This window comes from Callospermophilus lateralis, chromosome 2, assembly GCF_048772815.1.
Source record: "Callospermophilus lateralis isolate mCalLat2 chromosome 2, mCalLat2.hap1, whole genome shotgun sequence".
NCBI lineage: Eukaryota > Metazoa > Chordata > Mammalia > Rodentia > Sciuridae > Callospermophilus > Callospermophilus lateralis.
In genome coordinates, this window is record NC_135306.1 from 191,217,115 (window position 1) to 191,240,956 (window position 23,842).

Consider the following 23,842-nt stretch of genomic DNA (forward strand, 5'->3'; position numbering starts at 1 on the left):
AAAAAATTTCCCACAGCTGCTGTAGCTGGCCTGGGCAGGTGTTGGTGTGCTTTGTCATGCTAAGGGTGGCCTTCAGGACCCGGCTGAGCTCTCTAGGGTAGAAAACAAGACAGTGTTGTGTGGTTCACGTAGAGGGCCTATGGAGCATCGCCTGGTCAGTAGGAGTTTAGAGACAGACTGGTGCTGTTTAGGCGCACCCGAGCTCCAAGGACTTATGACCATTAGGACTCCTCCTTGCGTACTTAGGGACTTGTAGTCTTTCTCCCTTTAGTCCTTGGCCTTCCCTAATGCTGGCTTCTGCTGTAGGCAGGGAAAGAGGTATTGAACCTGACGCCACAGGTAGGTACTGTGGTATGAATGGTGTGGAAGAGGGAGTGAGTGAAGGGCCAGCTGAGGCTCTACCCTCCTCCCCCTCACTGTCAGAAGCATGCAGGGTGGTGGTGCTACTGTCATAGCTGCTACTTATTCCTTCAGCATGGAGACTGGAAAATCCTCACAGGTTAAAATTCAAGTGGACACTCCAGGGCCAGGCTGGGTGCCACACGCCAGCTGGCCGCCCAGGCCCAGGGCTGAGCTCTAACTGGAAGACTAGCTTCACTTCACACCTGCAGAGTTAATCACGTTAATAAACGGAAGGACCTGAACCAGCCCTTGGGTCCAAGTGAACTGTCAGGTACACGGAAGGGTCCACACCTGTGCATCTGAGTCACTGCCGGCAGGAGGGGGACTTACACTTATAGAATTGCTGAGTTGTTTCACCTTCTGCTCTAATTGTTCTCGTTCTTGTTTTAAATCTGAACTCCATTTAAGTAATTTCTGTTTCTCTTCTTCTTTAGCTGAGAAAAAAATAAATAGAAACAATGAACACTTTATAATAATGAACTCTTTGACAAGGCCACTGGGTTCAGAGCTTGCTGAAGAAGATATTTTCCCCAAAGTGCCCCCCAGTCTAACAGCTAGAGCACATTACCTGCCCACCTGGACTTTCCTTGTTCTACGCCTAGGAGGGCTAAGAAGGTTGTCTGTGGCATCATACTTTGCACTTTCCACTTCATTTAATAAAAGGTTTTCATTTTTAATTTTACTTAAGAAAACAAACAAAAAGTATTGCCTCCCATCTTCTTTAAAGAAGGTGGGCCTTACCAAACAAGGAGTATGAGTAACCTTTACCTGCTTTGTAGGCAATATAGGAATGGACAATTGCTAAAGTTCCGGGCCACGGAATTGCTTCTTCCTTCTTCAGCATCTGAAAAGAATTTAAGAGTTTTACCTTGAGAAGGAGACAGAAATACACATCCTCCAGGTAAACGCACACAATAGGGTCTGTGGCTACTGGCAGACAAAATCCAGGAAGGGTTTACAGAAGCACTGTTGCAAAACCCTGGTCTAGAGTTTATGGACTATGAAGTTCCGAAGTTAGCTTTGCAGAATGAGGCTTGAAGTTGGCAAGAGCCAACATGCGCCTAGGCTTTAGGAGGAGGCTGGCACTTGGCTGAGCATTCTTTTCACATGAGCCAAAATGATCCCACCCCACTCTCAACAGCTGGGACACCAGCATAAAAGCTGTTCATGAGCACGGCAGCCGCCAAGGGGGTTTGTTCTGGATCTGATGTGGGCTGCCTGTTTCAATTTTTGCCTTATACATCCTTCAAAGACATCTTGACTAAGGACATTAAATATTGGTTCCAAGTTCTCAAGTATAATCTAGACCCTGTGTAGAAGATTATCAGAGGGTCACAAAGGCAGAGAGGGTGGCTCCTCCATGCTGCAAACAGTGGGACAAGAACCAAGAGTAAAGCTAGAACCTCCCAAATCAGGGTTTTCGGAAGAACTGAGCAGAATCCTGATGCATGGTGAGCTACTGGGCTTGTTTATTATTTATAACTTCCTTACTACCAAAAGATTCAAGATGGCTTATAATAATTTTTTTTAATAAGGACATAAAGATGCCTGAGAAAATGAGACCAGGAAGAAAACAAGGGAAGGAAGAGACTAGGTCAGTTATTAGTATGTGTGCCTGTGAAGTCTGCAATAACAAGACAGCACTTTACAGTGAGTTCTCTAAGGCAGATGACAACAGAGTTTAGGATGGAGAACCTCTGAGGAAATGAGGTATCTCCTGAGCACTGTGCCATGAAGTGGGGAGGAGTAACCAGCACAAAGAAGAGAACCCTGTTCCTAGGATTAGAGGGGAAAGGCATTCCCGACGGCACCGCTCTCTCCCCTTGGCCCTGAACTGGTACCTGGTCCTGACATCTTGGACAGATCCACATGCCCTTGGGAATTGTTTTCAGAGGTGGGTCTAAGCAGTCCAGGTGATACACACGGGAACATGTGTCGCACATCAGCAACTGGCCACTTTTTCTGCAAACACTGCAAAAATCCTCATGGATATCACCCTATGAAATTGAGAGGAAAGGTAAGAAAAAGGACAAAAAAGGTAAATTTTTCATGTTAACATGTACTCTCTGGATGCATATCAATGTCTTAGGACAAGGTGTTGACACAGCACAGTGCCTGCCCCTCCAACACTTTAGTGCTCAAGAAAAGTCGGAACTGCCAATGGTATAAGTCTGCAACCGCTCCACATGGCTGAGGTTCCCTAGGTGGGGACAGTATTCTTAACTTTAGAAATTAGAGTTTACAGGAAGTTCTATAGTTGGCTAGGCCAAAATTGTAAGTGACAGCTCAGCATTGAGTCCAGGAATCCACAAGTCAGAAATTTTACAGGTACTGAAATCTAATCACCAAAGTGTCTCACAATATGATACAAACAATCTCAATTACCTACCATTTTGGCAAGAAGGATTGGGAAAGAGACAAGAAATTTTTACTGAACTCCTAGATTATTCAGGAGGAGAATATAGTAAAAGTCCAAATGGGAAAAGACTGAGTCATGAGTAATTAAACTCATCAGCTTCGTAATATGAAGAATTTAAGAAGCGAAAGCAATGACTGACCACATTCTCAATCTCTCTCTCTCTCTCCCTCTCCCTCTCCCTCTCTTTGGTACTGGAGTGCTTTACCACTGAACTATATACCCAAACCTTTTCATTTTTTATCCTGAGACAGGATTTTGCCAAGTTGCTGAGGCTGGCCTTGAACTTGCAATCCTCCTCCCTTAGCCTCCTGAGTAGCTGCAATTACAGGTGTGCACCACAGTGCCCAGCTTGACCCTGCTCCCTTAAAAGCCAGTATTTTGCATTTGCTATTCAATGGGCCATTCTATTGTGAGAGTCTTTATTCCTCCCTATAAAATACTTCACCAGATGGAAAAAGACAAGCAGCCCTAGTCCTCTCTGGCCCTTCAATGTGACAGTTTTAGTACTCAGGAGAGTCTGCTGGAGCCCAATGAACAGAAGGCACCATCAGAAAAGCAGATCTATTTAAAATTTGAAGAGGAGAACACAGGGAGAGAAAAAGAGAGTTCTTAAAGAGGTGTTCTTCAGCAAGCCAATGCTCAGCCTGTTCTCTGGACAGGATTAATGCTACTGATAATTGGAATGCCAGGGAATGGAAAACTGAAGGGCCAAGGCAGAGGTTACTCAGCAAGTTAGTACCGCTTTAAGATTTCTTGGCTATTCTGCTAAGGCATAAATACAGAACTTTTGTACAGGAAGCAATGATACAGAGAACAATGCCTAGTCCCTCCTTTTATGATCTAACCTGTCCATCACCACACCATCGAAGGAATGCATCTTCACGGACCTACCATTTAGGACACTTTCTCTGTAATTCACTAGGGTATCTGGTAGCCCAGGAAAACGTTATAATATATACCATAGTGTAGTCAGATTTTATTCTTTCTTACTAAGAAAAAGGTTATCTCTGGGCAGTAAGAAAGATACTCACTACCTGTGCAAAAATATTATATGAGGCGTGCAGCCTGAGTTTAAGTGTGACCCTGGGAAGGTCACTGTGGGTCTCCAAGCTGAGCTTGGCCATCACCATGCTGAACATTGTCAGTTGTTGTACCCATTTGAAGACAGCCCTGGCTCTCTCTTGCATTGACATTTAAACACTTTTCCCATTTAACTCTGGGCCCTCACAGAGGCTGCACCCATGGGTTAACCATGATTTTCTCCCTTCATTTCTAATATCAGGCCGAGGGGTGTTTTTCTCCTCTGGAAAGTTTGTTTTTCTTGACCTGTGCCCCAGTTGTAAGTCTGCATCTTTATGAAATCCATAACAAATGTATGCAGAATGAGGTGGTACACTCTTGTAATCCCAGCGACTAGGGAGGCTGAGACAGGAGAATTCCAAGTTTGGGATCACCCCAGGCAATTTATTGGGACTCTGTCTTAAAATAAATTTTAAAAGGGTTAGGGATGTAGCTCAGTGTTAGTGTGCTTGCCTAGCATGTGTGAAGCTCTGGAGAGAGTCACTCAAAAGTTTTTTAAAAGACTGTTTTACATAAACCATAGATAAAATTATCAGTGGTGAAGTGAGATAAACTGGACATCCTACTCAGGGGGACTTGTTAGGGAAATGGAGTTCTGCCCACTCTTATTTGCTCCTGAGTAAGGAGAATACCACAAAGTAGAAGGCAGAGAGTACAGAAAATAAAAGTTTCTTTCAAGCTTCTAAAGAAAGATAATTTCCTATCTTATTTACATATCCTAAAGCAGAAGTTCTTTATATTTTTGGTGTCAGGATTCCTTTATACTCTAAAATCACTGAGAACCCCAGAGAGCTTTAGGTTATGTGAATTATATTTACTGATATTTTTGTACTAGAAGATTTAAAATGTTTAACTTTGAAATAATTTCAGAATCACAGAAAGTTAGAAAAACAATATATTGAAAAATTCAAAAGCTCAAGAATACACAAGTATGTACTCTTTTAGCTGTTACATCACACATTGTACAGTATCTGTAAAACTTCACTGTGCAGGACTGAGAAAATAAGAAATGGCAAGTGTTGTTTCAGTAGCATAAAGTAAATAAGTTTTTGGTTTCATAAGCTCCTGAAAGAGGGACCCTAGACAACACTTTGAGAACAGCTATCCAGTATAAATTAATGTAAATGCCAAGGCACTAAAACAACACAGAGTAAGTTCTTCACCTGAAAAGAGTGGTGAAGTCCCAGGAAGGCACTGTCCTGGGGTCAAAAGGCTCAGCTTTGGTGACTGATCAAATTTACCATAACCAAAAAGCAGGCTGAAAGACAACTGACTCACGATTCTTTGCTGGGAACTGAGGACATGTTTTCAGGAAACACGCTGTCTCTATCAACTTCATTGAGTGCTAAAAAATTTTATAATTATGTCAACATATCTTCCTTCTCATAAAATGATGATAGCAGCAACAAGGTACATCCTGAGGATTAGTGTCTGGCTGGGTCTTGTATTACCAAGTCCTTCTAGATGGTTATTGATCCCCAGGAAATGCTTGCCTCTCAACCGTTATTGTTTAATTAATGTTGTTGAGGCTCACGCTACCCAGCAGCAAACACACAGAACCCTGTGTGTTGATTTTGATCACTGCTGCTGTGGGGATACTGTAAAAGCAGAAGTCAATTATCTTTTTTTTTTTTTTTTTTTAAATCTATTCCACTGGGTTTAACTTAGGAAGTAGTGAACATATTTAGTGGTTTTAGAAAAGCTTTATTTTAATTTTAGATTTCTGAAAAGAACAATGTTTGCATTTTAAGATGAAACCTGGCAGAAGGTTTTTAGTTTGTGATTTGACCTAAGTGTATCCTTTGGGTCTAGTCTCTCAAAGAAAACCATGAATGCTCTCAACCAAACAACCCAATCTAGCATTTGTGCACCAACCCAGAGGGAAGGCTACACCAAGAAGCCAACGAGCTGGTGGTCCCTTTGGCAGTACTTTGAGGAAGAGCTGGGATAAACTTTGGTGCCAGAAAATGCTGTTTCTGGCAGGGACTCTTGGTACTCATTAATAGGACGGTTAGAAAATCTGTATCAATTACTAATGCCGATAGTGCTGCATGAAATGCTCAGCCTTATGCAGGGAAGGGAATGTGTCAGAAAACAGAACTCCCTAAGTCCCCAGTTCTCCAAGGACAACACTTAGTTTGTCAATCCTGGAATTTTAACTCAGAATGTTTCACATACTACTCTCTTGGAGAGGGGTGGTGCCATTAGTAGGTTCTGAAACCTTCATGTCCAAAGAACATGTTGAACGTGGTCAACAACAGTCTGTAAATTTACAAAAGTACTGTACACATACAAAATTAAATTCTTGGCTTTTCTCCTTAAACCTGTTCCTCTCATCATCTTCAGTAAATGGTAGCTCCAGTCTTCTAGTTGGATGCATCTTGACTATTCTGTTTTGCTCACACCCCACATTCAATCCTGCTGGCTCTTCAGCACCTCTGCAGACTTGGTCACCTTTCTCCATCTCTACATACACCATGCTACCAGGCCAAGCCACCACCATCATCTCTCTCCTAGAGGACTGCAAGGGCCACCTAACTGGTCTTCCTATTCCAACTCATTCTCCCCAGAGTCCCTTCTCCTTATCCTAAGACATAACACTCCTTCTAACAATCAAAGCTAATTTTACAAATACCTTAAAAAACAGTAAATGTAGGCAAGAACCATCAAAGGATGCTAAAGTCATTGGGAACAGTTTGTTGGTTACCTGGATGTTTACTATTTATATAGACTCAAGGCTATTTCCACCAGAAGGAAATGGGACATTTACAAGTAAAAAATTTAATAAAACTATCTCAGGAGAGGAAAATTAACATCACCAATAACAAGACAGGTGGTCAATATGTGCCTCCATTGTGATGCACTGAGAAGGACCCATCATCACTTAGTCTTCCTGAAAAAATGTATACCTTCAATCTATAAAGGGCTTAGATTATCCAAATGGAGAAGCACTCTACATAGCAATTGGCGTATCTTTCAAAAAATTCTGATGTTAATGAAAGACAAAGAAAGACTAAAAACCTGTCAGAATCAAGGAGACTGAGGAGATAATACCCTTCCTATAAATGAAAGGAATATTGTTGGATTGGACCCTGGAGCAAAAAAAAAAAAAAGTGTGAGGGCAATTATTGGGACATTTAGAGAAATCTGAATATGAAATATATATGAACACTAAAGTTTTCATCGATGTTAAATTCCTTTAATTTGATAAATACATCATGGCCACGTAACAGACCACCTTTGTTCTTAGGAGATATTCACTGAAATATATCTTTTGAGGTGAAGACAGTCTGTCACTTCTAGACCAGCTCAGCAAAAACAGTATGAGAGAGAGAGAGAGAGAGAGAGAGAGAGAGAGAGAGAGAAACAAATGTGGCAAAATGTTAACAATTGGTGGTGAATCTATGTGAATGGTATATATTTTGCTCCTTGTACCATTATTGCAGATTTTCTGTAGATATAAGATTTTTCAAAATCAAAACACATATATGGGCTGGGGCTGGGGGGCTCAGTGGTAGAGCACTTCACTACCATGTGTGAGACACTGGGTTTGATTCTCAGCACCACATATAAATAAAATAATAATAAAATAAAGGTCCATCAATAACCAAAAATATTAAAAAGATACATATATATAGTAATTGAAAAATTACATCGTGCCTCTACTTAAGCCCCTCCAATGGGCTCCCATCTTACTTAGATAACGGATCTCACTGCCCGCTGCTCTGGCTCTCTTGCTCTGCTCCTAATGTCCTTCATGGTAGTCTTTCAATATGCCACTCACAGACCTCCTCAGGGATTTTGCACTGTTGCTTGCTGGGCATGGAATGGCCTTCCCCAGTTCTCCCATGGGTCCCTTCTTCACATCCTGTCAGAGAGGCTTTTCTCACTACTCTTTGTAAGACAGTAACTTCCTGCCATTACGCCAATGCCTCCATCTGTTCCATTTTTCCTGGCACACCTATTTCTACCTGACAGATCATGTATTTGTCTTGCTATCTACTTCTTTCCTTGGCACATGAACTCCTTGAGGATGTAGATGGGTTTGCTCCTTGCTGTGTCCCCACCCTCAAGAACAGTGTTTGCTGGACAGTTAAGTATCTGCTGAGTGAATTCACTGCTTTATAAATGCTCATTCAAAACGTGAGAATGCTAGTTCATGCTCCCGAAGTTCCTGGTAAAGAGCCACTAAGTGTCCAACACTTTTTCAGGAATCTGTTTCTGAATAATCCTCCACTTGTGGAATTGTGCTCAAAGCAGGAAAAAAGGGCTGCTAGGGGGACATGTTTTATTCATGTTCCCTACCCTGAACACACTGATAGAAACCTGTCTAGTTCTTAACTAGATGAACTGATTCTTCCACCTGCCCTTTTCTGAGCAGATCAAATCCAGACTCTGAAAACCCTGAGCCCCCACATGCTACGTTAACATGAATCTCAAGGACATGGAAAGCCTGGGACCCCAGAAGCAAGGTGCCTGATATGACATGCAGGGTATCCTGCAGGGTGTTCTGCTGTTCCAGGGGGTAGTCAAGAAGCTGCAAGTGGCAAGGAGACAACACAGGACAATGGTTTTCCCATGTGAGCTCTCAGAAAGAGAGTGCGATTCCCCAAGTTACTTACGTCTGTGGAGGTGGGGCTGGGCAGGGACACAGGCTGCACAGGTGCAGGGAAAGTGAATGTGGTCTCTGTCTTTTCACTTTCAGGGGAGTCGGGATGACTGGATGGGGGGGATGTTGGGGTAAGGGCTCCAAACCCCAGCACTGCATTGTATTTTGGAGGACGACCTATATACCAAGAGAAGGGAACAAAAGGGGAAACAGGGAGGGAAAGAGAAGGGGAAAACGATCTTACATACCTTTGGCCAGTGTTCCTCATTGGCTAGCATGGAAAAGGAAGTGAGGTAGCGACAGAAGGTTAATACAACAGTCCCAAAGGAAGGAAGAGAAGCAAAGACTTAAACGTCATTAGAAACAACTACAAGAACCCCAAAGGGAAGGAAAAGAGGGCCTGGGAGAGTAACAGGAGGTGCTGGCTTATGGAAGAAGACCTCATCCTGGGCAGAATATGGTGACATTCCTAGACTCACAGTTTGAGATCTCTAGTGCAGAAACCAAGATGTCCAATGGGAGCCAAGGCAAGGAATGGGGTTTTATTTTGCATGCTTTTTGCATATTGTTCTTTAAGGTTTCTCTGCAATTATCATTCTTACAATAATAGTAATGGTTCTAAAGTTCCCACAAACAGACTTATTTAGCATTTTTACTTTTCTATTTCTCTCCTGCCTACACTTTGGTTGTTTTACTGCTGGTGAAGGTGGAGAAGGAAAGACAAAGCAAGGAGACAAAATTCGAAAATAGTTGTATTTTCACCCCTTGCTGTTAGAACTATTCAAAGAGAGGTTCTGGGAACACCTGGAACCTACAAGTAACAAGAGGCTTTGGGCTTAACGGTGAATTTAGGCATTCATGGATCTCTCCCCAACAGATTAAGACTATCTCCTTGGTTATGTCACAAACATTCTGGTGATCTACACGTCTAAGAAATGGGGCTGTTCTAAAGTCCCATAAAAGACCATCACCAGCACTCTTAAAGAACTGATTTGAGGCAGAGCACTTTGAATTAAACCTTATACTACAAGGCATCTATGAAGGAGCACTAGGAATGCAGGAAGTCTACTAAAGCCACTCTCATCTTACCACATATCAAAGTCAGGGCCCTTGGTCTTCTAAGAGCCAGGACCATAGCTTCTAAGCTGTGAGTGATCATAAGCCCAGCACACCAAAGAGGGAAAAATCCAAAAAACAAAAACCAGCCAGAGAGGCCCAGAACTGCTTATCAGCACTGGTGAACAGTGCATGTGGAATCATGACTTTACCCCCAGTTACAGATTATACTAGCATTGTGCAAAGAGTCACGATTCTATCAGACATTACACCAAAATTCCCTGTGCAAAACTGGCAATGCCCACAGTCCAGACACAGATCTGCCAGTCTGTCTTTTCTAGGGTACTTAGTGCTGTAAGGAGAGGAAGTGAAGACGCATGTTCTTTTGTTTACCCATGGAAGGCACATCCTAGGTATTGTGAATATAGGCTTTTATCCTCTGACCTTGGCAAGAGGTGCCAAGGTCTTTCTGGCTCATTTAATTCCTATACTCTAAGCAGATACTGCCCACCAGCAGACCAATTAACTGTGACCTCTGGCAGGGGAGAGGAGTTCTTTCTGAGAACTGTGTCAGAGGTCACTAAAAAAATAGTTGAATACAAAACAACAAAAAATAACTTACTAGCATTGGTTATTGTGGCCAGGAATCAATCTAAAGTGCAGCAATTTAGGATTTCCCACCTAAATATTTTTAGTAACTTGAAGGACAGGACTGATAAAATATTGGAATGGGTCACTAAGAGTCAGTATCTCTCTTCTGGAGGAGAAAGTAATGATATAGTTGTAGTCCTTCTTAAGGCAGAAAAAGGGTTGAGATGACCTCCTCAGCTTCCTAGAGCTGTGTGTCAGTGTGTGCACATGCAAAAATTAGTATGCCAGGCCACTCTCTCTGCAACCTTTCTAGCCTGGAACTATAATTCAGGGGTACATTACCATGTGGAGAAAGGGACCTTGGGATGTATTACTGACATCAAAGAACAATTTCAGTACCTTGTTTATGAGCTCAGACGTGAGCTATTAAGACCTATTTAGACCTGCACAGTGAGAGATATTGCTGCTGCTATTTTTCTGCCCTATGACTAAGGTAGAACGCTCATGGGGGTCTGAAAGGTGGGAACAGAGCTCCTCAGAAGTTTCTGCTTTAGGGAGTCTGTTTTGATAGTGGCTTTTTCTTCTTTAAGTGGAGATACCTCTTTTTAAAGATTCTATGTTCTCTCCTTCCTGGAAAGTCTGTATGTAGTTCACGTTCTAGCCTTACTGGAAGCAGGGTGACTGAGACACTCACTATGAAGAACACCTTGGCAACAGTAGGGCTCTGCTCTTCTTAATGATGCTCAACGCTCCCTTTTACATGGTGTTCTGTTCACTGCTATTCCTGGGAAGCCTGTAGGCTTGGGGCAGAAATGCTGCATTAAGCCATTCACCTGAGTCAGCTTTGCCAGACCCAGAAAAATCAGCTTTTGATTCTGCACATACAACTCTGAAAAGAAATCTCATTCTCTGTTCCTCCTGTTCTCAGAGAACCACAACAAACTATTTTCAAGGGACAGAGGGGTCAGGTTCTAGGAGGGAGAAGGGAGGGAAAAGAAACACAACACAGAAAGCAAAAGCAACAGCAAGGTGGAGACTGAAAAATGCACTCACCTCTCTTCCGGGTCCCAGGATGCATTGTACTGTTTAGGTATGTGACGGCACTCTTCTTACGCTTTGGGAATTGAAGAAGGAAAGGTGACTGGCTGAGCAGCCTGGTTATTACTGAAGACATGCATACATGCCTGTCACATGCTAACTAGTTAGCACCAATCATCCCCAAAATCTCAGTGTAATGGGTTTTATTATGAGAACTTGGTCCTCAGAAAATATGCCAGAGTTAGGCTTCTGTTTCAGATGATAGTTGTGGTAAAGAAAGGACAAATTAAAATTTTCGGGCAGGTTTGTATTTGCTCAAAATTAGGTGGGGGGGAACCCTTAAGGGGTAAGCAGTGAATAATAAAAATGAAATAATGTGATGAGCCAGAGTAAAACCATCATTTCACTGAGCTGGCCAAGTACAAGGTGCTGCTTGCTCTTAAGCAGGTTTTCAGATGGGAGGTGCTGAACAAGTCCCAAATAAAACTGGAACTTTAAGGAAAAGGTCAAAGCAGGGCAGGAGTACCTCTGGTTCAAAGACTGCTCCACTGTATACTGGATTTGCTGTTGTTCTTCTTTTTCGCTCTTGCCTCTTGCTTTGGATTTCTTGGGAAAAGAAAAGGCTTGGATTAGAAGACAGGTATGAGAAATCTAAAAAACTGAACTTGGTTGTTTATCTATTGGTTTTTCCTGTAACAAATCAAGAATGGGGCGAGTCTCCATTTCACTGGAGCCCCCAAAGAAGCAAGCCCACTATTAGAAGCAAACATGTAGGATCACCTGCTCTCCTCTCTCAGAAAGCAAGACTGTACTGTCCCACAGCATGGCTCTGGGACTGGGAGCTCACAGTATACCACACTTAACAAATAAACTGTCCTGATTTATTTTTAGACTGCTGTGCACATAGGTCTGGATGAGCTTTCTCCATAAACTTATACTGAGAAATCAAAATTCACCATTCTTTAATCAATCATTCTTAAATCAAATAACCAAGACAGGCATAGCTTTGTAAGGCTTTAAGATTCTGATAACACAAAGTAATTGGAAAATACAGACAAGGACTTGTTAGAAGCACTTGCTACTTTACTGTCAAAATGAAAGAGCATCCCCCACACTGATCAGAAGTCACCTAATTTAGGCAGCTTGGGGAGGTTTCCCAGGACCACAGTGTGGATGATGCTAGGAAGGGGAGGCCCTAAACATTAGATGGAGGGGAGGCAATGTTTTCTCTAAAGGAAATGAAGTCCATATGGTTGAATCATACTCTACTTGTGTTCTAATTTTCTATCCTAGGAATTCAAACACCACTTTCAGGGACAAAGCTGTGGGCCAGAAAGAAGGCAGTGCCAAGAATATCTTTTCTCTTACCTTCTAGATGGTCATGTGTTACCAACCCTAGAGACACCATGAAGGCAAGTTTCTGTGCCAGAGAAACAAAAGAAGAATATACTTCAGTCTGGGTTCTCACAAAGCCAACTGCTGGTTCCTAGTTAGACACCAGGGAAAGCCCAGTGGGCTGGTTGCTTGATGGAGGCTGGGTTCAGAGGAACCAAGAGCAGACATCTGCCACTCCGGGAAGCACTGGAGCCACTCTAGAGGCACTCTGGTCTAACAGGGCCAAAAAGGAAGGACAGGGGTCTACATCTTCCACTTGCTCAATGTCACAAATCTGCATCTTGAGTAACCTAAGTTTTTGTCAGAAAAATATTCTTAAAAGAAGAGAATTTTATATTCAAAAACACACAAAAAATTTGAAGAGTATTCCATGAAACAGGCTCCAAATTTCAAGTACTTCACTTGTCAGGATTAGTTGGGGTTTTTAGCATTTTTTACTGCCACTAATTAGACAATGATACCGCAAAGCTAAAATAATTTTCAAGAATTACAGCAGTTTCTGCTTTATACTGTTATTTACTTATTCATTTACTTATTTTGATGTCCTGGTACTCTGGGACTAAACCCAGGGGTACTTAACCACTAAGCCACATCTCCAGCCCTTTTTTTAATATATTTTATTTTGAGACAGGGTTGCCAAGTTGCTTAGGCCTACTAAGTTGCTGACTGGCGTTGAACTCATGATCTTCCTGTCTCAGCCTCCTGAGCTGCTGGAATCACAGGCATGTGCCACCTGGCTGATACTAAAATTTTTAAATCAAACATAGATCTAAAAATCATGGAGCAATTTCTCTTTGAAGACCTCTATATTAGGGCTCCAACAGAAACAAGGATGATTAGACTACTAATCTGACTGCAGGTTCCTAGTTAGACACCAGGGAAAGGCCAGTGGGCTGGTTGCTTGACGGAGGCTGGGTTCAGAGGAACCAGGAGCCACAAAAATGGAATGTTAAGACACTTCAAGCTATAGAAAGCAACAGATTTATTTTAAAAAAAATGTAATTATAGATGAACAGTAAACCTTTATTTTATTTGCTTTTTAAAATATCTTTATTTATTTATTTTTATGTGGTGCTGATAATCAAACCCAGGGCCTCGCACATGCTAGGTGAGTGCTCTACCACTGAGTCACAGCCACAGCCCCTTATTTATTTATTTTTATGTGGTGCTAAGGATTAAACCCAGGGCCTCAATGTGTTAGGCAAGTGCTCTGCCACTGAGATACAGCTCCAGCTCCAACAGATTGATTTTTATTCTTCTCTTTGGTTGTTTGTGGTCTGAAAAGTACGACTTTAGAAACCACTACATGTGTTTTCTGAATATGTCAAATAATACATCATCAATTTCTTTCTCTGATGAAAAAAGAACATCATTAATTGTTAGCAGACAAGCTCCTATAGAGTTTTTTTTTTTTTTTTAAAGTTGCAGATGGACACAATGCCTTTATTTATTTTAATGTGATATTGAGGACTGAACTCAGTGCCTTACATGTGCTAGGCAAGTGCTCTACCACTGAGACACAACCCCAGCCCCTCCTATAGAATTATTAATACGATGGTTTGGTCTTTAAAAATCTTGACCTCTTCTTCTCAGCTTTAAATATTATGATACTTTGTCTGAAGTGAGAGGTTCAAACTATTCAAGATGCATTCCTTGAGAACAGAGGAATGTGTTTACAGGTATCTTTAGAGTCCTGAAAAAAATGTTCTAATTTTACTTCCCACTTCAAAATCTTTGGTGGACACCTATTCCCTCCACAGCTGGAAAGGAGCAGTAGTCCTAAACTCACAGCCCATTTCCTATGTTGCACATTGAAATGGCATTCATTTTGTGGTTGCCAATAACCACATTCCTAATTTCTACTATTTCTTTAAAATAAAATCAAGATTAGAGGGCTGTCAGTTGAGGCCAGGTATGGTGGTGCACACCTGTAATCTCAGCAGCTTGGGAGACTGAGGCAGGAGGACTTCAGTTTCAAAGCCAGCCTTAGCTACTTAGTGAGGCCCTAAGCAACTTTGAGACCCTGTCTCAAAATAAAAAATAAAAAGGGCTAGGGGATGAGGCTCAATGGCAAAGCAACCTGGGTTCAATCATCCCTGGTACACACATACAAAAAAAAAAAAAAAAAGGCTGTCTCAGTTGGGTGGTAATACACAATCTGTAATCCCTGCTACTTAGGAGGCTGAGCCAGGAGGATCACGAGTTTGAGGCCAGCCATGCCAACTTAACGAGATCCTGTCTCAAAAAATAATAAGGAATGGGGTGTAGCCAGGTGATAGGGCAGTTGCCTACCATATACGAGGCCCTGGCTTTGATCCCCTATATCACATACAAACAAAAAAGATTAGAAGGCTGTCCACCAACATTCTTTGCTAACTAAACCAGTGTTTAGATTGACATTCAGATGCATCTTTTTAATCTTGGGCCACACATCCAGCTCCTCTTTGCCAGTCTAGGTCAAGCTCACAAAATAATTATTAAATGAAAACAATCTCCTGTCTTGTGGAATAGTGTTTCAGTGGTTGAATAAAAAGACTTCAAGAATTTTTGCCAAATACACACCCACACATGTAACCACATACCCACATACATATTATATAGTATGTATATCAAGAGCTCATCTACTTTCTTTATGGCAGTGATTCTGTCCAACTAAGTGAAATATCTGCTACTACACAGATGGCATCTGATTGTTCACACTATGTGCCACTGGCCTGAGATATTCTTTAGTTTCTTTTGGTAAGGAAATTCTGCTAACAGTTTATTTTTCCTCCACCAAGCACAAAAACCTGTCATTAATTTTTTTTTCCTTCCTGTGGTGCTGGTGATTGAACCCAGGGCCTTACTCATGCGAGGCAAACACTGTACCAACTGAGCTATATCCATAGCTAATTTTGTCACTAATTTTGTGGATGATTTTATAAGTTTCTCAGTTACATAATTTGTGTAACTAGTACTTTTCTGTGGCTTAAATTTTGGTCCTCTCTTTCTTTCTTTTTCCTTTTCAGTATTGGGGATCAAACCTAGGACTTCATGCAAACTAGGCAATTATTCTATCACTGAGCTACATCCACCCTTGTTCCTTTTTTCAAAGATGAAATTAAAAATTCATTCATATCATATCATATCATAAAGAATTACATTTGGTGCTTATTTTAGAAAAACCTGGGCTAGTTCAATAAATCACTGATATGTGTGTGTGTGTGTGTGTGTGTGTGTGTGTGAGAGACATGAAGTTTTGATGGCTTCATGCCACTATTTGACATAGTTACATTATGAAAAATGCATGGAGGATAAGAGGAAGATGGATTACAAGTCAAATAAAATCCAACTATCAGAGATTCATCATATTACCTGTCTGCATTTTTCTTTTATAGTTGATTATACAAAAGCATTAAAGTAAGATATTCTCTTGTCTGAGGACACACAAATTCACATTCTGTATTTGTATCAGGGTCTTGTTTGCTATTTATATTTGTAATTCTCTCCTAAGTTTATATAGATGTTTCATCTTTTCTTTTATGCTTCAATGAACTACTTTTACATTACCAATTCATTTAGGATTTGGGGTTTTAATGCAATAAAAAGTAATACAAAATGCACATTTAACAACTGTAATCGATAATGTAAACAGACATAAGCTGAGTGAACTGGACATTTATAAATGCCTGAGACAAACAGAATATAATAATAATTTGGAATATAACAGTACAGCTGTAACGTGTATTTGAACATCACCATTTCAAAACTTTTCCTTTGAAATAGCAAAATACTTAAGTGCCAGTGCTTAGGGCCACACTCAAATATGCCCAAAGGTTATTTAATTCTTTCTGATACAATATGAATGAATGTTTATGCCCTAAATGTGGGTGCAACTAAATACAAAAAAAGAGACTACTCCAATTAAAGACTGAGATAGACCCAGCACAATAATATTGGATAATTTCAACACATTTCCCTCACCAACCAGACTCAGAAATAATATTGTTGGATAAAAGAAAATATAAGAAAAAGATCGCTGAGTGATTCAGAAAGCAGGTATCCCTCCTGCCTCATGTGGGAATGAACTACACATCAGAGGCTGAGCCACACTTCAGAAAGATGGACCTACCTGAGGGTTCTCTTCCCGTTTTGGTTTGGGTGCAGCAGGTGGGGTGATGGTACGGCTCTCTGTTTGTTTTTCATCTGTTTCTGTGTGGGATTTAACTGTCTAGGAGAGAAAAATTCAATGTAAATTCAGAATTCATTTTTTTTAAATTAAAAGAATAAAATAAAAACAGTAATTTAACTGTTAAAGGCAGCTGAAGAATATGCTCAATCAAACCTAGAACATATTAATAGAGGAGTTCACAGCATAGATTTCACTGGGGGTAAAATGTAAAGACCCAGCTGAAGATTAATCAGACTGTACATCTAGAATAAATAAGAATCTATAAATAAAGTAATTTAAATTATACAAAAAGAAATATCCAAAGTAAAATTCCCATGTATGAAATGAAGTGCTGCTCTGATGTCAATGTACTATAGGATGTGGAGGTAGCTTCCCAGAAGCAAGTCCACTGTCATTATATATGGGTCAAGCTCTAGACCACAGCATACTCAAGAGCTGAGGGTCAGAAACAATCTGCATAAATGCTCTTCTTCAGAATAATTCCAATCATAATCTGAGAGATTGAAGAACTACCTTTACTTGGGATATTTAAAACCTGCCTATATTATCCATTAGGAGAGAGAGGAAATTGCTAAAGGGCCACCTTGCAAGGGCTGAAGTCCAGAACACTCCCAACTCCCTCTAGAGACATCCACTTAAGCATCAGAAACACCAGTTGCATGACTATCTTTAAACACAAATGGTAGTAACCTACTGGCAGACTGAGACTGTATTACTATTCTTCCCACAACCTAATGGATAATTCATTTTATGAGTTCTTTAAATACTCAAATTATTTTAGAATAGTAGATATAAAACTATAAATAAAAACCTAATTTAACTTTTTTTAAAGAGAGAGTGAGAGAAGAGAGAGAGAGAGAGAGAGAGAGAGAGAGAGAGAGAGAATTTTTAGTATTTTATTTTTTAGTTATCAGCGGACACAACATCTTTGTTTGTATGTGATGCTGAGGATCGAACCCGGGCCGCACACATGCCAGGCGATCACGCTACCACTTGAGCCATATCCCCAGCCTAATTTAGTTTTTCAAAATTGAAAAAAACGGCACAAAATGGTCTTTTTGTATGTAACTACAAGTAATTAAATTAGGATCAAATTATCTCATTATTCATTGGCAGGAGTCAAAGACTTCAATCCTATGAAAACAACATCAAAAGTTTTCAAAAATCATAATAAACATCTTTCTATAATAACATTGAGTGCAAATGGTGTCAACTCTCCAATTAAAAGATAGACTGGCAGAACAGATAAAAAAACAAGACCCATCTTGCTAGAGATTCATCTTGCAGGCAAAGACAGCTACAGGCTGAAAGTGAAAGGGTGGAAATTGATATACCATGTGAATGGAGCCTGAAAACAAGCAGGAGTAGCTGCTCTCATATCTGTGTGGGATTTAACTATCTAGGAGAAGCTGACTTCAAAGCAAAATTAATCAGAAGAGACAAAATCATTTCACACTGATAAAGGGAATAATCCAACAAGAAAATATGATGATAATAAATATTTATGCCTCATAATTAAGAGATACTACTTGAATTAAAGCCTCAGAGACATCCCAGTATAATAAAACTGGATGATTTCTCCCTCGCCATTGGTGAGGTCATCCAGACATAAACTCAGGAAGACTCTTTGGACCTGAAAAATATTATAAATCAAATGGATTTAAGAGACATCTACAAAATATTTCATCCAACAAAGCTGAATACACATTCTTCTCAGCTATACATGGAGTCTTTTCCAAAATAGACCACATTTTAGGCCACACACACAAAACAAACAAACAAACAAACAAACAAACAAAAACCTCTTAGCAAATACAAAACAACAACCACCATGAAAACCCTGAAACCCTGATACAGTTCCTTGCATCTTATCAAATCATAATGGAATGAAAATAAAAATCAGTACCAATAAAACTCCACAGAACTATATAAACACATGGAGATTAAATAATACACTTTTAAATGATGAACAGATGGATGGAAGAAATTAGGGGAGGAATTTAAAAGTTCTTAAGACCCAAAGGAGAATAATGATACAACATATGGAAACCTATGGAACACTATGAAGGCAGTTCTAAGAAGAAAGTTTATAGCTATGAGTGTCTACATAAGAAAACCAAAAAGATTCCAAATAATCAACCTAATGATACATAATAAACATAAACAAACAAATTCCAAAACTAGTAGAAGGAAGGAAATAATTAAAATCAGAGTCAAATCAATGAAATTGAGAATACAAAAAGAATACAAGGGGGCTGGGGTATAGCTCAGTTGACAGAGTGCTTGCCTAGCATGCACAAGGCTCTGGGTTGAATCCCCAGCACCACCAGGGAGAAAAAAGTACAAAGGATCAGTGAAATGAAGAGTTGTTTTTTTTGAAAACATAAAACAAGATGAAGGGGGGCTGGGGATGTGGCTCAAGCGGTAGCGTGCTCGCCTGGCATGCGTGCGGCCCGGGTTCGATCCTCAGCACCACATACAAACAAAGATGTTGTGTTCACCGATAACTGAAAATAAATAAGTGAATAAAACATTTAAAAAAAGATTAAAAAAAAAAAAAACAAGATGAAGGGCTGGGGTTGTGGCTCAGATGTAGAGTGCTCGCCTAGCACATGTGAGGCCCTGTGTTTGATCCTCAGCACCACAGAAAAATAAATAATAAAGGTATTGACAACTACAACTAAAAAATAAATATAAAAACAAAAACATGACCATAAGCTCTTAGCCAAACCAACCAAAAGAAAAATAGAGAAGACTCAAATTAATAAATATAGATAAAAGAAATTACCACAAACATCACAGGAATCAAGTGAGTAGATCATTAGGAATTATTTTGAGCACCTACACTCCCATAAATTGGAAAACCTAGAAGAAATACATACATTTCTAGATACATCTGACCTGCCAAAATTGAATCAAGAGAACACAGAAGACCTAAACAGCCCAATAACTAGTAATGAGAAAGAAGCAGTAATAAAAACAAAACAATGAAGTACACGACTAGAAGGATTCTCAGCTGAATTCTACCAGACCTTTAATTAAAAAAGAATTAATGCCAATGCTCCTCAAATTATTCCATGAAATAAGAGGAACGAACACTTTCAACTTCATTCTTGTGAAGCCAGTATCACACTCGTACCCAAACCAGATAATGACACATCAAGGAAAGACCAATATCCCTGATGCAAATATCCTTACTAAAATATTAACAAACTGAATTCAACAAAATATTAAAAAGATTGTACATCATTACCAAGTTATTTTTATCCTAGAGATGCAAGAATGGTTTAATATATGCAAATCAATAAATGTAAATTCATCATAAATAGAATCAAGGACAAAAACCACATAGTCATCTCAATAAATGCAGAGAAAGCCTTTGACAAAATTCAATACCCATTTATGATTAAAAAAAAAAAAAACACTGAAGAAACTAGTGACAGAAGAACCCTACCTCAACATCATAAAGGTGTAAAAGAAAAACCCAAAGCCCAAAGCCAACCTCATAGTAAATGGGGACAAACTGAAAACATTTCCTTTAAAATCTGCACCAAGACAGGATGTCCACTCTCACCACTTTTATTTAATACAGTGCTAGAAATTCTAGCCAGAACAATTAGGCAAAAAAAAAAAAAAAAAAAAAAAAAAAAAAGAAAAGAAAAGGGAAGGGATAAAAATAGAAAAGGAAGAAGTCAAATTAAAACTATAGATGATATGCCTCTATACTTAGAAGATCCAAAAAGCTAATAAATTCAGTCAAGTAGCAGGTTACAAAATCAACACATAAAAATCAATAGCTTTCTTATATACTGCTGGGCTGAAGTAGTGGCTCATGGTAGAGCACTTGTCTAGCATGTGTAAGGCACTGGGTTTGACTCTCAGCATCACATATAAATAAATAAATAAACAAATAAATAAAGGTCCATTGACAACTAGAAATCAGGAAAGCAATCCCATGATTCTCAGCACTGCATATAAATAAATAAATAAATAAATATCCATTGACAACTAGAAATCAGGAAAGCAATCCCATTCACAAATAGCCACAAAAGCAAAACAAAAAACATAAGAATAAATCTACTCAAGGGGTTAAAGAACCTCTACAGTAAAAACTATAGAACACTAAAGGAAGAAATTTAAACAGACACAAGATGGGAAGACCTCCCATGTTCGTGGATTAGCAGAATTAATATTGTTAGAATGGCCATAGTACCAGAAGCAATACAGATTCAATGCAATCCCCATCAAAATACCAACAATATTCTTCACAGAACTAGAAAAAACAGACCTAAAATTCATTTGGAAGAATAAAAGATCCCGAATAGCCAAAGCAATTAGAATTTTTGGCTTAGAAGCCAAAAAAGCATTGCCGGAAGCACCATAATACCTAACTTCAAATTATACTTCTGAGCTATAGTAACAAAAACTGCATGTACTGGCATAAAAACAGACACATAGATCAATGGTAGAGAATAGAAGGCACAGAAACAAACCCACACACCTAGTCATCTGATACTTGACAAAGATGCCAAAAACATACACTAGAGAAGATGGCCTTTTTAATAGATGGTATAATGCACCAATAAAAAATGTGGGGAAAAAAGATTCTTAAAAATCATAATGCTGTGAAATATTTTACTAGATCTGAAAAACTAGCATAATCACAAAAATCTTTCACTTTCTTTCCTGGCCACTTCCATATTTTCTTTCTGCTTTCCATATTATATTACATCAGGAAAGTGTAAGCAATCAATACTGCAGCAAGTGCTCCTGTGGAGCATAAATGCCGCCGTGTGTGTGTGCGCGTGCGTGTGTGTGGTCAGAGTCCTGCCATACGTCTCCCTTTGTACCATAAGCTACTTGCGTGGGGGCTATTCTGTACACCCCTTGTTTTGCACCCTTTGTGCTTAGTGTAGTACTTCACTCATTGCAGGAATACAAAAAGAGTTGATTGTTCTTCTGAGTCGAGAATGTAACCTACCAGGAGCATCATTCAAGTCTTTTCCTCCTCCCTCCCTCCCTCCCTCCCTCTCCCTCTCTCCCTCTCTCTCTCTCTCTCTCTCTCTTTCTCTCTGAGTTTAACCAAAAAGGACACCTTTCCTCCATAAAATAAACCTCCTAAGGGAAAGCAGTTTATAATGACATTTTAAGGTCTGTTTATTTTCATGATTCTTTGAATGTGGAAGGACAAAAGTATGAGGGAGGAGAGAGAAAAGGTTCATTGCTCCATCCCAAGGCTGTGTTAAATAGCTTCCCGGTGGGCTGGGGATGTGGCTCAAGCAGTAGCGCGCTCGCCTGGCATGCATGTGGCCTGGGTTCCATCCTCAGCACCACATACAAACAAAGATGTTATGTCCACCGAAAACTAAAAAATAAATATTAAAATTCATTCTCTCTCTCTCTCTTAAAAAAAAAAAAAAAAGTAGCTTCCTGGAGCCCTGTTCTTCTACCTCTAAGGCTGAGTAAAGCACTTGGTGGCAATGCCTTCCCCTCTGGGGAAGGAGATTCCCATTCCTCTCCACTAAGGAATTACCCATGGCTCAAATCTCTCTCTCTCTCTCTCTCATGTACTAAGATATACTATCTGAGTGTTAGATTTAAAAATGCCAAAAACATTCAATCAAATAAAAATAAAACAATCAAAACATCATGGAGGGGGACTGTCTTTCTCTCAAGGATCTCTTGCTCTGGGGGAAGCCATGAGCTGCCATGTTGTGAGCAGCTCTATGGTGAGGCCCAGGAAATGAGGAGCTGAACCCTCTTGCCCACAGCCAGTGAAGAGTAGCCCAGAATTATGCGAACGAGCTAGCTTAGAAGTAAACTACCCAGCTTTGGTTAAGCCTTGAGATGACTGCCTGGCCAACTACTCTGACTATAATCTTGTGAGGAACCTTGAGCCAGAACCACCCAACGAAGCTGCAGATGAGAAGGCAGCAGGGTAACATACTTAAGGTGCTGAGAAAAAAAAGTTAATCAATCAGCCAGGAATTCTGCATTTATAAAACTATTCTTCAAAAATGAAGGAGAAATGAAGATATTCCCAGACAGACAAAAGTGGAGGATGTTTGATGCTAGTATATCTGAAAAGAAATGCTAAGGGGAGTCCTTCAAGATGAAATGAAAAGACATTACACAGTAACTCAAATCCACAAGAAGAAATAAGAACTCCATTAAAGGTAACTACATAGGTAAATATAAAACCAGTATTATGTAGTTTTGATTTGTAACTTCTCATTTTGTTTCCTAAATGACTTAAAAGACAAATGCATAAAACAATAATTATAAATCTTTATTAGCAGGCACACAATGTATAAAGATAAAACTTGTGACAAAAACAAAATACAGAGGGCCAGTTTGCATAGGAATAGAGTTTTGTATATTACTGAAACCAAGCTGGGATCAGTTCAAATTAGAGTGTAAAAAACTTATGAATGTTAACTGAATCCCCATGGTAACCACTAAAAAAAAAACCCAATTAAAATATATATAGAAAAGGAAATGAGGAAAGTATTAAAATGATACACGAGAAAAAAAAAATCAAACACAAAAGAAGGCAGCATTGGAGGAACAAAAAAAGCAAAAGATGTATAGAAAACAAAGAGCAAAATGGTACAAGTCCTTTCTTACCAGCAATCATTTTAAATGTAGCTGGATTCAATACACACCACTAGAAGACAGAAAGTGGCAAAATGGATAAAATAAATAATCTAACAATGTGCTGCCTGATACTCATTTTAGAGTGAAAGATACAGAAAGATTAAAAGTGAAAGGATGGAAGAGAGTTTATGCTGGTGCAGTACAGCTCAGGAGGCTGAGACAAGAGGATTGCAAGTTCAAAGCCAGCCTCAGAAATTTAGCAAGGCCCGAAGCAACTCAGTGAGATCCTGTCTCTAAATAAAATACAAAATAGGGGGCTGGGGCTGGGGCTCAGTGGCAGAGCACTTGCCTAGCATGTGTGAAGCACTGGGTTCAATCGTCCACCGCATATAAAAAAAAAAAAAAAAAAAAAAAAAAACTAAATAAATAAAGGCATGCTGTCCATATACAAGTATAAAAAAATTTTTTAAAAATTACAAAATAG

General features: G+C 39.7%; 1 protein-coding gene across 12 annotated transcripts in view; it reads right to left on the reverse strand.

The window, feature by feature from the left end:
• The window catches only part of Phf21a (PHD finger protein 21A), a 190,221-nt gene that overhangs the window by 5,053 nt on the left and 161,326 nt on the right, over nt 1-23,842 (reverse strand). For all 12 annotated transcript variants that reach the window (XR_013155339.1, XM_076847103.2, XM_076847094.2 and 9 more), the window contains 8 exons: nt 16,702-16,800; nt 12,564-12,615; nt 11,722-11,801; nt 11,211-11,271; nt 8,524-8,687; nt 2,244-2,399; nt 1,171-1,246; nt 733-836 (listed from right to left, as the gene is read on the reverse strand). Coding sequence is in view for 11 of the 12 variants with exons in the window: in XM_076847103.2 (XP_076703218.1) it covers nt 733-836; nt 1,171-1,246; nt 2,244-2,399; nt 8,524-8,687; nt 11,211-11,271; nt 11,722-11,801; nt 12,564-12,615; nt 16,702-16,800 (792 nt within the window). In the remaining variant the exon portion in view is untranslated. The remainder of the gene's footprint in view (nt 1-732; nt 837-1,170; nt 1,247-2,243; nt 2,400-8,523; nt 8,688-11,210; nt 11,272-11,721; nt 11,802-12,563; nt 12,616-16,701; nt 16,801-23,842) is intronic.